Genomic DNA, 17,302 nt, shown 5'->3' on the forward strand with positions numbered 1-17,302 from the left:
TCAGCAGCTTATTGACACTCTGTACTAAGTTAAAGTAAGGGTTTGTGTAGTTGCTAAATGTTTATGCAATTTTTTTTGATTTTTTTCTGAAAGCGCTTGATAAGTAACGAAATGTACGTGTGTGATAAAAATATAATCTTAATTTTATTTTTTCCTTAAGAACAATTTAATTGATACATTTTTGGTCTAGGTAGCTGGATACGGACAGTTTTCTTTATCACCATGTCAAATTGTTTTTGAAATTTATGAAGGAATACAAGTACAAGATTTGCGCAGTAAACCGATAAAATAACCCTTTATTAGGAATGAACCATTATGAGTACTGAAATATCTCAAATATGAAGATAACTGAATAAATTCGATGAAAGGCTATAAGGAGAATTATTTAATCTCCCAATTTGTGCCATGACGACGAACTCACCTATTAAAAAATTCCATTGTAAACTCGAAATTTAATTGATATTTTTACAATACTCTTTATTTAATACTGTTTAAGTTGTATTTGTAATTAATACATAAAACCAGACTTAATTGACTGGAATTGTTGGCTGCACTTCTCTTCCACTTTTCCCTCATCGGTGAGTCTGTCTGCATGCACGAAATTGCTTTTAAGTGGGGGAGAAATCCTTAAAAACGCGTCTCGAAGTATATAAATATAAATTAAGAGAACTATACACATTTACATACAATGTTACATACACAGAACATTTAAGGCTTTCATACATTTTTGGTATTAAAAATTTCGAATAGAAAACCGGATTGAGATTGACTTTTTTTAAATGCTGTTCACGGGTTCCTTTAATACTTTTCATTTGCTTCCTAATTGTTACATGCATATATAAATAGTTGAAAATATATATTTATATATATGTTTTTGTGTGTGTGAATGTATATTAAGATGCTCATAGTTGACCGTATTTTACATTTACATGCATAGCTCCCGTCACACTGCTTACATATGTATTATTACAAGAGATTAATTTAATTAATTATGTTTACACACATACACATATAAAGACGTAAGGTAAAATGTACAATAGGCAAATTTGATTACATAATATGATTTTGTATACATTTGTTGCGTTTCTCATATTTTTTGTGAATTTGTTGTAGATTGTTGTTGTTGGGTATCATTTCGACTTGCTGATGGCCGGTAAACACATATTAGCTGCACATTCTGTTGAAGGCTTTCCATCGCAAATTGAGCAGGTTGCACTCCCAGCGCCTTAGTTCAAGGCGCGCTTGCCCCAGCCGCCATGCAACTTCACCCAATCCTTGGAGGAGCGTTTGCCCCACATGCCCTTGAGATTGTTCCAGCCGGGCTCGCGCTTACCCCATGCACCTGTAAAGTCAACAGAATCAAACAATCATAACAAAAATTCTCTACCAGTGAAGCGCAAAAACTCACCTCGGAATTTGTTCCAAGTGGGCGCGTTGCGGCGCTTGCCCCAGGCAGCGTTCATTTTATTCCAAGCGCGCTTCTCGCTCAGCGGAGTGTTGTTGTCATCATTGTTGTTGTTGCCGTACCCCTCAGTATCTTCCATCGACGTAACCAGGTCATCGTTCATTCTCAGCGCACTCTGTTCGTCCTGTCTGTCGTTCAACAAGCGATCCAGTGTGCCGGCATTGGTCAGGTACATCATGGAGAACTTCAGGAAGGGTTCATCGCGTTCACCATTACTGATCAGCAGCGGCACCAAACGCTCGTCGTCCTCTGGCTCATTCACTTCGGGCAGCGTTGGCCCGGCAAAGTGCGCGCGCTTACCCCACGGGCCCTGCAGCGCCTGCCAATTGCGTTTGTCTTCGTTGGCGGCCGGCAGCGCGACGCCTGTGACTGCCTCTTCGCCGTGCACGCCGGCCAATTTCATGTTTACCGCGGCGATTATGAGCAAAGCATGGAAAATGGTCGTTAGGAATTTACACCTGGACTGACGTTCACTGGTTGGATGCTGCATCTTGCCTTTGAAAAGTGTTGTTGTAACTAGAAAAGTGAAGAAGAAGTAAAAGTGGTCGTGTGATTAATCATTTGCGGTAAATTGTGTACAGTAAACAATAGAAATGTTGCATTTAAATTCGGTGGCTTGACCTTCTAACACTAAACTCGCTCGGCTACTTTACGACTCAATGCAACATATGCGTTAATTATCGCCCGCAATTACACTCTTAATTTGCCTTATGTTAAATGGCGGTACTTCTCCTTTTGGAAGCCAATTCGCCCGTCATCCACTTGCTCAACCCAAACTGCAATCTCACGCACACACCCACCGACACTCTCAGCCATTGCGGCACAATTTCTTGACACATTTTTACATACAAACAATCGAAGTATTTTGCACTGTGTTCTATTCTGTCTTTGGTATGGCGTCATCGAAAGGGAAATTTTTCTTCTGAGGCTGTTGGCACCAAACCCAGCGCAGAAACTTGGGTAGGGATGGTTGGGCTTCTCACTTTAGCTCAAACGGATGTGCTTTGGCTACCCAGAGAATGCTTGATCTGAGACCGAAAGTCGAAAGCTGCTTGAGCCATTTATAAAAAATAGTTTCTGACTACTCCTAAGTGAATGAGATCCAGAGAATTTTCCACTGAAAAGAGAATCGACACACACCGCCTCTTCGTCGATTTCAAAGCTGCTTTTGGCCGCACGAAATGAAGCTGTCCTTATGCCGCTATGTCTAAATTTAGAAACTAATACGGCTGTGACGTTGAGTATGTAATACCAAAAGCGCCGTCCGGAGCGGAAAGGACCCCTCCGAGCCGTTCGATACCAAACAAGGTTTCAGAAAAGGCAACTCCTTTTCGTGCGACTTCTGGCGTACGCCGGTGATATTGATATCATTGGCCTCAACAATCGCGCCGTTATTTCTGCTTTCTCCAGAATGGGGAAAATGGGTCTGGTAGTGAACCAGAAGGACAAAATAAAACATTTCCTCGCATCTATCTTGGAACCCGTATTATAAGCAACAGCAAAATCAACCTTGAAATCCAACGATGTTCATGATTTTCTCCCTAAAAGTATACGTAGCGGTGACAATTGGCCATTCTAGACACCAAGCGGACTTGCCGTAGAAAGGAGAGGTCAACTGGAACCTTTTGTTTTGTGCGCAGTCCTTTCCAGAAGAACAGAGATGTGGCCATAGAATGCTTTTGCACTTTCTACTCTGACGGGAATTGAGTAGGTTTGCTCCCATCTAACCGAAAGCCTTGCAGACCTTGCATTCCACTAGACTAGATTCCACAGCTTCCTTTCTCAGCTGCTGTACACTGTGCTAAAGCGCCGAAAATTGTGTGGGTGGACAAAACACAAAGCGAAAATACCTCCAAATATACAAACTCAGACGCACACACACACACACATGGACAAGCATTTCTAAGAGCTTAAGTATTGTGTATGAACGAGCACTTTTAATCGCTCACGCATATGCAACACATACACACGCACACGCATTGCCACTCGACTTCGCAGCCGGCTCGGTGTATGCGCCCAGGGGCATGCGATCATGGCTAAAAGGTATAATAACAGTTAGAAATTATGACCCCATAATGCTTAAACGGCAACGCACGAACAAACAGACCTGCGCCAGCGTGCGTGTGTGTGTTGGTGGATACAGGCAGTACGGGCGACGAGTGCGCAGATTTCCCCTAAGCCGAAATTGGAGTGCCGAAAATATGCCGAAAGCAACATGAACGGCAACAAAAACGCTTTGCCCTTTCAGTCAGTCAAGTGGCTGGCGCAGAGCTGAGGGGGTGGGGGGGCATTTGTTCATTCATTTGTTACTTTGTGACGCGTGAAAAACCGTTTGTGTGTTTTAGCCGCACGCAGTTGTTTGTGCAGCGCCACTTGAGTGCCAAGGTGCCTACATAAATACCAACATCATGGCACTGTTAAGCGGTGAATAGGCGCAAATTGACAAGCGTATTTGGTTATAACAGCAAATCATCATCAGCTGAAATGCCAAGCCATACACGCACACACATTCAAACGCACTATGCGACGCCCACACCTTTGGGGAAATAAAATAAGAAAAATGTTCCACCTTTGCGCTTTTCAGCCACAAATAGGCCAGCTCAAGGCGCGCTGGACAGGGCACAGTCAAAAGTCAAATGTCGAAAAAGTGCACATTTCAATAGAGAAACCGATTCCTTGCGGAATTCCACAATCAAGTGCTCGTCACTTTCACCAGCTCATCGGCAGCGCATTCATCATACGCCCTGTTGGCCTGTTGAGCTTTTGGGCAGCGTGCGGCGCGCGGCATTCTTGCAGGCGGCCAGTAATACTTCTACTCATTACTTTGTATATTTAGGCATACATCTATGTGAGTGTAAGTTTGTGCGTCAGCGTGAGCGTGCGTTCGCTTTATAAAGCCTGTCAGACCGTGGCCACAACGCAATCTTTCATCCTGCGCTCATCATTTACTCGTTTTTCTGTACTCGTTTTTCTGTCACACCACATTCACGGATTGTCTTCCATTCCATTGAAAGACGTGTGTGTTTGTATGCGTCCGATGTGAACATTTGGTGCGAAGGCACATGTGCGCTCTGTAATTTGCTGCTTGGGCACCGCTCACACACCACAGCAATCTCGAGTTTCGACTTAAATCACTTACGATCATGTGGCATACCCGGACAATGTGGTCACATGGGAGCGACGGATTGTTTATATATTTATCTAATAATGCTGACTTTAATAGTCAGTGGTTCATAAAGTGACGAAACTGTGAATGAAGCCAATAGAATACTGTTAGATACTGAAGAGAGTCGTGGGACTAAAAGCAAGTTTCATATGGTACACCGTACAATTTTTTAATTTTTATTAATAAATTTTTATTAGTGAAATAATAAAGAATATCTTCTTCCGAAGATTAAGGGGTCAATAGAGCAACATAGATGTAATTTTCCCAAATATTGGGTAGTCGAAAAAGTCTCTTCGCATTTTGTCAAAAGATGTCGATGCACTCGTATATCTCCAGTGCTACCAATCATATCATATATTACATAATATCATATAGCGTTGGAAAGGTGAGATTTTAAGCATCATTTAAAAAAAAATTAAATTCGGGGAAGTTGAAAAAAAGTTACAGCTTTTCAAAAATGCGTGAAAAAAATGAAGAATTTAGCTATATTTTGAAATTTTTATATAAAAAGGGAAGAATGCCACGCAAGCCACCAAAGAAGTTTGTGAAGTTTGCTGAGACGATGCTGTATTAGTTCGTGTAGCACAACAATGGTTCGCTCGCCTCCGTTCTGGAAATTTCGATGTGAAAGATGAACTTCACTTTGGTCGACCTATCGTTGAAAAAGTCGATGAAATTATGGAAACGATTGACCAGGACCGTCACATAAGCAGCCGTGACATCTTTAATGAAGTTAATTCATCATCAAACGATTTTTAACAATTTAAAAAAAGACTGGCTACACGAATTGTCTGTGAAAAACTTAATGGACCGAATTAACATCTGCGATTCTTGCTGAAACGAAATTAAATCGCACCATTTCTGAAGCGAATGTTAACAGGAGATGAAAAGTGGATAAAATACGACAATAATGTGCGAAGAAGATCATGGTCCAGGCGTGGTGAAGCTCAACAAATGGTCGCAAAACCTGGATTGACGCCTCGAAAGGTTATGCTGAGTCTTTGGTGGGATTGGAAAGGAATTAGACACTATGAGCTGCTACAGCCTGGTCGAACGATTGATTCTACATTTTACTGTCAACAACTGATGGGATTGAAACAAGCAATCGAAAAAAAACGGCCGGAAGTGATCTGCAGAAAGGGCTTTGTCTTACATCAGGATAACGCTAGACCACACACATCTTTGATGACTCGGCAAAAACTGGGAGCGCTCGTCTGGGAAGTTTTGATGCATCCAACATATAGCTCTAACTTTGCCATCGGACTACTATTTGTTTCGGTCAATGCTGAACTCCCTCAATGGAGTAAAGTTGGTTTCAAGAGAAGTTGAAAATTACTTGTCGCAGTTTTTCGCCGAGAAACCAGCAAAGTTTTACACTGATGGAATAATGTCTCTAGCGGAAAAATGGCAAAAAGTGGTGGACCAAAATGGTACTTATTTTGTTCATTAAAGTTCATTAGAAATAAGAAAAAAAATAAGTTGAAGTTTGATTAGAAATGCGAAAAGACTTTTTCGACTATACAATATTTTGTAAGATCTTCGAAGTTTCGAAGTTTCCCTCTGGTTTTTACAAACTTCGTGGCAAGCAAACAAAAGCTGCAACAACTATAAGCAGCAAAATACAAGAAAAATCACGTGAGAAAAGAACACCTTCATAGCTTTCACCTGAGTTCGATAGAGCTTCTGCAGCATATTCGTGTTGTGCTTCGTGATGTTTATCATAAAGTAGTTTGTTATTGTTTTAGCCGTTACCTCAGCTAACAATAAACAATAGTTGCAGGGGGATGACACGAAGCCATAAATAAAACCGTTATTGTATTATGGATAAAAAAGCATATGAGCAACATGTATCAGGGTATTTATGTAAGTGTTTGTATGTATGTACGTGTGATGCAAATGGTTAATAGAAATTTGGTTAAACGGTCAAAGTACACTCAGGCTCATTCCACACGTATTCCCATCGATTTCGATTCGATAATATTAAGCCATTTGTTATTTTCATAAATACGCTGAGTGCCCGGGTTAAAGTAGCCGAATTGGCAGCAGAGACAACAGTGACAGGAGAGACAGGAGAGGCAGCAGAGTGTAGCATTTGTTCTTGTAAATACATATATACTCATACCAGTTATACATATTAACTTATATATGTATATATATATATATAATAGCGCATTGCTTGGCTGGGCTCTTAAGCTAGTCGAGCGCTGATGGACTCTGGCATTTATGCATAACACAATTTATGACTTGCGCGCCTAAAAATGCTAATAAAAGGCGGGAAACGAGTGTGTAATCATCGAAAGCACTTTTACAGCACAATTTCAATGCAAAATTGCAAAATTATGACGATTCAAATGGCGAAATGGCGAAAGTGAAATTATCTCAGTGGGTGAGCAGAGAGGAGTGCTAGAGAGAGTTCATGCATGCTGCATAGTACAGTTGGTTGTATTGCTCTTGGGTTCAGAAAAAGTATTTTTAAGCCTTCTACTAATATTGAACGAGGTAAATTTTGTTGGCGCCGAAATGTAGGCAACATTTTTTTTTAAAACGCTGGACGTTATGTCTGCATGTAAATGTTAGTGTTTATATTATTTCAATAAAATTATAAGCCTCTTTGTTATAAGGAATGCTAATTGAAGGTGCGCAAAAACCATTTCATTATTCATTGGCACGATGCCAGCGTTCATTTACTTTGGAGCATACTGTATGCATAGCTTTTATATGGAAAATGCAATAATAGCAGCGCGACTGCACTCACACGTTGCCGTTATTGCGCGTAAAAAAGTAATTGCTCGTCAATATTGTTGATATTATTGCGGCAGTTTTTAATATCCCCATCTACTTATGTGCTCTTGCCTTAGTGTACTTGTACTTGAGCGAAAATAGAAAATAAAAGTGCAACAAATTTATATAAACGAGCGAAAGTTCCAAGCTTCACAGAAATTAGCCTATTTGCAGCACTAAAACGAAACTCACACTTTTCGAAATCGAAAATCTGATTCGTTCTAGAGTTGTTATTACAGTACACTCTTTAAATACTTATCGACATAATTGACGAACTCGAGGATTTCAGTAAATTCTGAGATTTTTTGAGGAGCCCAACCAATATGTGAGGTTAGGTTAGAACGTGGAGTTGGTCCAAAATTGATGGATTTTACTTTGACAAATATTATACGCATTATACGCAGAACCTTTCTCTCGATGATTCGAAACGTCGACTCATCAGATGTTGTCATCGTCAAGTGCCTCTTCACCTTATAGCAGGACGGGAATAATGAGTGACTTATAGAGTTTGGTTATTGTTCGTCGGACTTTACTTACCCAATTCGAAGTAGCAAAGTGTTTCGAGCTTAGCACAGAGTTATTAGCCGATTAGTATCAATCTAAACCGCTTCGCTAGGATTTCCAAAGATTTCAATCTCAGTCTGGTAGAAGTTAGACAACAAAGGAGAACACGACAAAAATTCCAACTCCTCCATAAAGCTTTGGCTACAATAGTTGCCAGCTTAACTTTGCTAAGTGCAAGTAGTTCGAATGGCCTCTTATAGTTCACTTTGGGCGAGAAGGATCTCGCATAAAATCTGGTTGTTGAGCAGCGTTTGCCAAGCTCATTTCAAGTCTATAGGTCCAGCGATAGAGTACAAAATGACAACGGACACCGACTCGCTTCAGCTGTGACCGGACAGCCACACAAGTCTAATATGGAAAAACTTGAAGCTGTTGCTAGTGACGTCATGCGCTCTTTGCATAGTTTTAAGCACACTGTCAGCGAGCTCAAAGCCAAAGTATCCGCTCGGCTGTCGGAGTGACGCCATTAGAAGGTAGCAAAATGAATTTTTGTTGCTTTTAATTAAATGTGTGATGACTGCGTAGTAGTCATACCTATACGAGTATTCCCAATAATGATAAATCTAATTTGAGAACAGCGAACACACAAATCTTTAAGCATACTTTGCAGCTCATAATTGTGACGCTTTACGCAGCTTTACCCAAGCAAAGTTCTGCAGAAAAATGGTAAAATAATCTTTAAAACTAATTGTTGCTTAAATCAACATGACAGCCACTTAAATAAATCGACTTTTCAAGGGGCCACACGCGCTTGCCAAACTCAACTCTTTCCAAACTCATCCCATTTGGCTTAAGACGCGCGCTTTCGAAGCTTCACAAGCACTATGAATATAAATCAGCAAGTAACAAAGAGTTTGCTGCTGACACCTGCCCCAGCTGACTCGCCGCTTCAAGCGAATGTCAGCTAGTCAACAACTTTCAATTACATTTTAGTTTGGATAGGCTAATCGAGGCGGCCCAAGTGGTACGTGTTTGCCTAAGCCACAAAAGCCAGGCGAAATCTTAAATTAGTCAGCGCGCAAATACCAACAGCCGAACACGAACGTTCCACTAAAAAATACAACATTTCAATAAGGAGAATGGAGGGCATTCGAAAGTCTCTTAAGGGATATGCGTTTGGGAATTCCAAAGTGGTCTTGAAAAATGCGTCAAAATTAGTTCACGCGTTACCACTTTGAGTTTTTCAATGAAATTAGGCATACTTTAAATAAATTCACACACACACATACATACACACATGGATGGTGCATGTGTGTTTATAATTATTTGCGGCGTAAGCGATGCCGCACGTTCCATAAGTGGCAAGTCTACGGACGGAAATCTGCCAACGAGGCCATGTCGCGTTTGCAATGTTTGGATAGGACCATAGCCAACAACAAAAACAACATTCGCGGTTTCACTTGCTCATTCGCAGCAGAAAAAATCCGGCGGCGCATTCAAACCAACTACAACAACAAGAGAATTAGAACGCTTTTAACGCCTCAATTTCGACAAGAATGTCAACAACGACAAGCTACCGCTTTTGTTGTTGTTCTCCTATTGACACATCTGCCTGTCTGATGTGACGTGGACGCCGCCCGTATCGCCTTGGGCGCTATCAAAAATTCCATATTCTGCGGCACTACAGCAAACAGCCGTCGGTGCTGCCAACGCATAAATGTCCTTGGAAGGCTGGAGTTTCGCCCGAAAACCACACATTCTTTTACGTGCTCGGCTGATAATGTAGCGGTGGCGAAAGCCTAAATTTCCAAAACCGACATTAAATCCCCGCAAAAACGCAAATTCTTGACTAAATAAATAACCGCACAACAAATGATTTGCACACCATCATCACACACACACACATATACACACGTAGTTACTCCTAAATCAACCCTAACTTGCATAGGCTGGATATCAGCATAAATACATGAAGAGCCAGTAGCCAGCAGCTGGAAAAAACGTGGCTGAAGACCGCAAGCTCCGCTGGGAACCGACATCTAAAAATACACACACATACCCACACACAAATGCGTGCCTAAGAACGCTTACTTTTCTGCAAAATTTACATTTGAAATTATTTAATATTTTCCTTAACGAAATGATCCTCTGATGAGCCAAATTGGCAAGTGATTAGAATGGCACGGAGCTTAGCTGGAAATATGACTGCTGACACAGTGGGCTGAAGCTAAACGAAACTCGGTAGACTGCTGTTCCTTCAAAAGATGACGTTGCTTTAACTTTTGCAGAGAGCTTTGGAATACTTACTTAGAAAACAAGATTTTCTTGTCTTGCCTAAGGATCAAACTCGATGTGTGTGAACAATTTGAAAAGCACAATACTTATCGTCGCTTCATTTCATCATGCTGCTGGCATATTTCTGAGCCATCACAGGGCAACAGCATACTTTTCGCAACGCCATCACCCATCTTGAGACCCAGTATTCATTATTCGTTCTACGGGGTCTTGAAGAGTTCCAAGAAGATCCGACGTTCTCGAGCCAAATGGGTATGTAAAAAAGTCAAATTGCAACATTTGAGACGAAGAGCAGTCCGAAGAGATTCAAGAGATGTCATTTTATCCAGGAAAAATAACGGTTTGGCTTGTGGGCTGGTTCATGGCTCGGTAGAATCATCGGTCCACATTTCCTCAAAAATGATTCCGGTGAACAGAGCCGTCAATGGTTACCGTTATCGCGCCAGGATAACCGATTATTTGATACCTGAAATTGAAGCTCGTGATCTCGACGACATTTGATTTCAACAAGACTTCACTTCAACGCAACAGACAATGGACTTAATAAGAGAACACTTCCGTGAGCAGATAATTTCACGTTTTCGGCTAGTCGATTGGTCTCCAAGATCGTGTGATATCACTCCGTTAGACTTTTTCTTGTGGGGATATGTAAAGTCTGAAGTCTATTCGCACAATCCCGCTTCAATTCCGTCCTTGGAGTAAAACTTCAAGGGTGTCATTTGCCAATTACCAGTCGAAATACGCAAACGCGTCATTGAACATTGAACTGAACGAATGGACCATCTGAGACGTAGCTGCGACCAACATTTGAATGAGATGATCTTCATAAATAAATTCCAAAGAATGATCTTTCGAATAGTAATAAACATTCCCCATTGAATTTGAAGTATTTGTGTTTTTTCTTTAAAAAAGTAAGGAACTTAGAAATGGATCACCCTTTATATGTATATAAATTTCAAGTGAGATATCTACATTTTGAAATACTTTTTTGCAGGTTACTTTTCAATGGTTTTGACCTCGCGAACTGAGCCAAACAATAGTCTTTCATCCAACACATTTCATCAGTGCGTTCGTTAATGCAAAACTCACAGGGAAATTCCATTATGATTAAGTTGTCTCATGTAATTATAATGACTGTAGACACAAAATTTCTAGAATGCTCGTAATAATAACCTCAAATGTAAAGCTTCTATTAATAAAACTATCACAATATTTGCTCACTGACACCCCACGGTGCCTCAAACTAGCTCAGTGAATCACCCACGCAAGTCACGGGTAAAAATGTGCTCAAATACAAGTTAAACAGTTGTATTTCAACAACAACATACCAACAAATACACGCAACGCTATGATTGTATGGTAGACTTCCTGGTGGAATTCAAAAATGCTGCGGCCATTGTAACTATCGGTGAGGGCTAAGAACACCCATCGCTTTATGTAAATCACCAATTTCATTTACGATTCAGTTTATTTACTCTGCCAATTGCTTGAATGAGCTGAGATACGGTGAATAGATGGAGTGGCGATTGCGGAGCTCATGTGTACGGTTTTTCAGGAAATCCTCCGCCAGCGAATGTTGTAAGGCACCGCTACCGCTACGCTCGATTTCATAGCTTACGTCACAAGATGAAAAATAGATTTTAGGTGAGGACATTTATTTTAACAAATTCAACAAGAAGGTCGACCGGCCGTCGACTGCTACGGCATGACGAGAAACTATGAATGTTTGTTTGCTAATATGTGTGTGCGCGTGTGTGAATGGTATGGCGATGTAAATGCGTTTTTAATGAGGACGACATTGAAGAAGGACCGGCTGACAAACTGCTCAAACTCAACTGGTTCGACTACATTAAACAAACAATTGGACTTTTTGGCTTTGAAAAGCGACGGCGGCAGAAGTGTCCTAAATATTTTAAGCCTAAGTATTTTTACTCGGCTGAGGTGTATGGATATTGCCAATACCCAAACAACACATGGACGTTGAGAGAAAAAGCAGCTGTTGTAGTCGAATTGTCGAAGTTAGAATTGCTATTGCTTCGCAAAAAGACCTCATACACACACATCCATACATGCAACGTGGTGCGTTTGAAATTTTGTTATCAGTTGAGAAATTACATTGCCATTGAAGGCGGCAATCAATTGAGCAGCGGCGCTTTCCGGTTTAGCGACTGTTCCACAGGTATGTCTGCGTGTTTGCAGATCTAGGTCGGCCGGTGTCCTACGAATTGAATGCGCGTTAGTGTGTGCGTGTGGTGGCAGTACATTGTTTTGTCGTTAGGCAGGTGTTCCGTTTATTAGAAGTGCACTGTCAACACACACACACACACACACACATGCGCACAGACGGACATGTGTATGTAGGTAAACAAGCACTTTTGTTAAAGACTTCGCAGTGTCTCAGCTGCGCTCTTTTGGTATTGCAACAATTGATAGCGAAATAGAACTTCCGCCGCTGTGCGCTTGCAGCCAAAGCCAATCGTGGATATGCTGCCTCGTGTTTAAATGGCCGTTTTATGACCGTCTTTTTTCAATTGACCGATATTTGATTGTCAATTGAAAACTGAATGGCTTAATCCGCGTCATTTTTCAGCTTGTTGGGATTTCCCTGCTTCCGCTTGAGCGTGTGCGCGCATAAAAGCTGCGCTAATTTAAGCAATTCGACTGCGTTGCAAATAGTTTTCGTTTGACAAAAATAGCATATGGGATTTAATCTATTTTATTTTTGTGCTGAAATCACTTTCAATTTGTACTAAAACACCTGTTGCTGTGCAAATTGATGACTCAATAGATTTTGAAATGGAATTGCTTTGATAAATTAGAATATTAGCCGTGAGCTGAGTTACATAACAACGCACTTCCCACATGGGAATTGCAATGTTTCCGATTTCCCTTGAAAATTAGGGCTTGGAAACTCATACGCTTTATTTCCATGACTTTTAGTTTGAAGTTTTTAATGCGATATTTCATTTCAATAAAGGCTAAACATTTCACTAAATAAATAAACAAATATGTACCATTTTGGTCAACCATTTTTTGCCATTTTTCCGCTAAAGACAGAACGAAGGCGAGCGAGAAATTGTTGGGCCACTCGAACTGATGCAGCAACGTCTTCCGTAAACTTCAAAAATTTCATTGGAGGTTTGCGTGGCATTCTTCCCTTTTTTATACCAAAATTTCAAAATATTCTTTATTATTTTCATTCATTTTTGAAGAGCTGTAACTTTTTTTCAAAATCCTCGAATTTAATTGTTTTTTGATTAAATGAAGCTTAAAATCTCACCTTTCCAAAACTATATGGTAAGACACAATGTGATTGGTAGCAATGGAGATATACGACTGCAACGGCAACTATTGACAAAATACGAAATGACTTTTTCGACTACCCAATATAATAAATAAAGAAGAGCGAACTCTTCTTAAAATTGTCAAAAAGTAGACAACACAAATGAAAATTATAAATTATGTAAAGTATTTAGAGAAAAAAATCCAATCAATGCAAGCAAATTAAAATCTGACACATTTGGTCCAACATGGCGTATGAGTAACTGAATTCAGAGCATTGATAATCACTTTCTCGCGACTTAGAAATTTTGATGCTGAGACAAGATTCTTTGAGTTGAAAAGCAAATGCAATTAAATTAATCACACCATAGCACTGTTAAGTATTATTTTTAATTTTTAATTTGTGGCATCCGAGCTCATTTTACTTCTAGCAGTACTAATACATTAATATATTTTAAATCGCGAAAGACCAAAACTGGCCTACATACATACCAGATTACCCTAACCTATATATTTTGAAATATTTTTAAATTTATAATTATTTGTTAAGATTTATTAAATTTTGTATATCAAAACTGTATGGCTTTGCCTTTGCAAAGTAAAAAATTTGCAGTTCAGAAATATTTCGCATAAAATCGGCACTGAGCTATTGCTCAAACAAAACATGTCGCTTTCTGATAACAACTATCAATCAAATTGTATGAAGCAATTAATTAAACACGCTAAGAGCAAGCAAATCCATGTAACTGCTGGGATTATTGGAAGTGAAAGGCTTTTTAGATATGCGTTGATTAGCAGAAGCTAATGACTGCAAACGAACTATTTAGAAAAACTATATTGCTAGTTAATAAAAGAATTGGCAAGAAAAATTATTATTCCTTTTTATATAATTTTTGACAATTTTTGTTCATTATACGTTAGTGTAGTTGGGGCTTACTGTAAGTAGTTCTAATATTGAATTGTTTGCAGCCTCGAAATAAATAGCGCTGCGACCCACGGATTCCTGCACTTCAATTTACACATGTACTTATTAGTTTACTACACACATTTGCATATTTACTACTGATTAATAAACTAATTCCACCTTCATTTAATTGGCCACGTTATTTGATTATTTTTCGACGATAAGATAACTCTGATAAGCAATTTACGGGAATGTAGAAGCAGCAATCCTCTTTGGCTCATTGGAGTCTTGTGTATGCAAATTTATTTTATTTCTAAAAGCACATGGAGCTACAGAAAAAAACGATTACATTTCATCTATTTATATCTCTATTATTCCAGGTACTTCAAAAATATCTTTCAAAGGATGGGCAGCAATTTGCATATATGTATAAATATGTATATATTATCAAAAAAACCGAAACTGAGTTTTTATTGCTAACGATTTACTACACCATACTTATTACATATATGTGGTGTAACATTTTAAGCTTCCGCTGTCAGATATAACCACTATATAACCAAAATATAACCAATGTATACCCAATATATAACCCATATATAACCATTTTATAACCAAAACTCAAATTTCGTTTCAATATGAGTGGTTTATCGCTTATTTTTCGTTTACCCTGTAAACTTATGAAAAGTGTTGCTACGTTATTTTGGATTTTAGGTGACGATATAGGTACATACGTGTTATTAATTGTATTGAGACGCACAGTGCTCAATTTTAACAAAAGGTACATAAAAATGTAACACATCTTTAAAACAAATTTACTAAAAAGCTAAACTGTTTGGTCTCTTAAAATTCTTCGCATAATGCCCTATCCAGTTAATCCGTTTAGTCGCTAAGCGAATACTAAGAACTCTAGTCTAGATTCTTTTTCAAAAACCAAAAACATGTAAACCATTATATATGGAAAATTTTCTATGATGATTTTTGATATGATTCTAACAATAAAAGTTAGATTAGAAAGTGGATCAAACCGACTTGAAACAAAAAAGCCATAGAAAAAAGAAACTTAGCATAAAGCCAACATAAAAAATTACCTCGATCCAAAAAACCGCAATAGACAACAACTTTCCAGAATAATTGCAGTTTTTTGCTAAACCTTTGGTTATCTTTTCCCCGGAGATACAGCTTTAAGAATGTGTACACTCCAGCCTAGCTAGGCTAAGTGCGCCGTCTTCAAACGAGCTTTTCTCGAAACTGTGTTTTTGAAGTCACACAAGTCTTTGAGGTATAATTATTAAAGACTTGGACGAAGTTTTTTCGTTTACAACTATTTTCACTGAAATTTTCATTTTTTTTATAAAAATGTCTGCCAAAAATCCAATTTTCAATTTTTTTTCCTTCGTCCAAGTACTAAGTTAAGGTTTTAAGTAAAAAAAGTATTTTTCACTTTAGATGATTCTGTAAGGAGTTATTCTGCCAACGCGGACGCATCCGCGGGTCACCGGAAATGGCGTCGCAATGCCTGCGTCTTAAATTTTTTCGCAAAAATTCCGGAAATTCTTTGTTAATATGCATTTTTGTAACAATAAAAAATTCTAATAAAATATAGTTGAAAAAAGGCTCTTTTCACAGGAGGAAACCCATGTTACCCCTAAATATGTTCTTGAGTTACATAGAACCTTGTTGCACTGTCTAATTTGCATTGAAATAACGAAATCGTTCAAGCTTCTGAATATTTGCGATAATTTCTTTGCTAACATTTTTTATCAAATTTATTATTAATATTTTTATGAGAAGTGAGAACCAATGAGCCGACACTCTCATTTGTTTTTGGTGTAATTAAAATTAAAAAATTTATTCGAATCTACGAAGAGCGCAGCTCACCACTAATTCTTTTAGATTCATATAGATTTTTGTAAAATTAAAAATGACGACCCACAATAAAAAATTCAGGGGTCGTGAGTTTAATGCAAAGCTCGATACGCCTCCATATTTGTTTTAAAAAAGCATTGCCCAACTCACCTTTAATAAACCGGTGTAGCACTGCCTTTAAGTCCTTTAACTGTACAATGTATATCCCTGTAAGTGTCGTTGTTGTTGTAATTCACACTTGTTGCACTCTTTAGTTTATTGGTTCTTTGCTTTTAATTAATTTCACCGCGTTTTACCTCTAATGTGATTATAAAGCGAAGCAGATAAACTCAATTTGCCGCGTAACTTAACGGGACACACTAAAGTAAAGTAAATTCAAACTATGTAACAGTTATGTCAATGTCGTTGCTTTAGCGTTTGCTTTCACTTGCTGCGACTGTCGTGTGCTTACTGCTGGCCACTTCTAAGCCAACTGCGCGCTTTCACCTGTTGATCGCCGTTAAATGCCTCCAACTGGCTCGGCGGCACTTATTTATATGCGCCATCGGCAACATGGGCGCGGCAATAAGCTCTTCGAGGGGGCTTCAATTCGTACGCTCTTCAAATTTCAAAAATCAACAATGACCCGCTTTTGGGTAGAAATATGTGAGTTTGACGAAATGCGAAATGTTTCGTAAAACACTCGGAAAGCATATGAATCGACTGGCCGGCTGTGAAACCCCTCCAAAGCGCTGTGCCACTGCTTACCACCAACTGTGGCGCTAGCAACACGCACACGACCAAGCAATGCCGAAGGAGTTTCCGAAGTATGTCGCCGCTTCGCAAATGTAACTGGCTTCCGAACGACGACTATCACGGCGATAAACGAGCGTACGAGCGGCAACAAAAGCGGAAGTACACGTAATGCACGCACACACATTTGTACATGGTTTCACGCACAAGAACATGGCACTTGTGTGGGGCGCCAACACTCACACGCACACACACACGCACGTATCTTTAAGACAGGATGCATGGCACACTCAATTAGTTGGTG

The 17,302-nt window shown here is 39.3% G+C and overlaps 1 protein-coding gene across 1 annotated transcript; it reads right to left on the reverse strand.

The window, feature by feature from the left end:
* Positions 1–451: 451 nt before the first annotated feature.
* LOC120776368 (allatostatins MIP) lies at positions 452–16,754 on the reverse strand. Its single transcript, XM_040106947.1, has 3 exons — positions 16,417–16,754; positions 1,409–1,981; positions 452–1,342 (listed from the first exon to the last, which is right to left on the reverse strand). The coding sequence occupies exons 2-3, from the start codon at positions 1,953–1,955 to the stop codon at positions 1,227–1,229; spliced, it is 663 nt and encodes a 220-aa protein (XP_039962881.1). The 5' UTR covers positions 1,956–1,981; positions 16,417–16,754; the 3' UTR covers positions 452–1,226.
* Between the last annotated feature and the right edge of the window lie 548 nt (positions 16,755–17,302).

This window comes from Bactrocera tryoni, chromosome 5, assembly GCF_016617805.1.
Source record: "Bactrocera tryoni isolate S06 chromosome 5, CSIRO_BtryS06_freeze2, whole genome shotgun sequence".
Classification (NCBI taxonomy): Eukaryota; Metazoa; Arthropoda; class Insecta; order Diptera; family Tephritidae; genus Bactrocera; species Bactrocera tryoni.

Coding starts and splice junctions, on each gene's coding strand:
- LOC120776368 (XM_040106947.1), bottom strand. CDS start 1,955: ATGCAGCATCCAACCAGTGAACGTCAGTCCAGGTGTAAATTCCTAACG. Junction 1,343..1,408: donor CACTTGGAACAAATTCCGAG/GTGAGTTTTTGC, acceptor TTGACTTTACAG/GTGCATGGGGTAAGCGCGAG.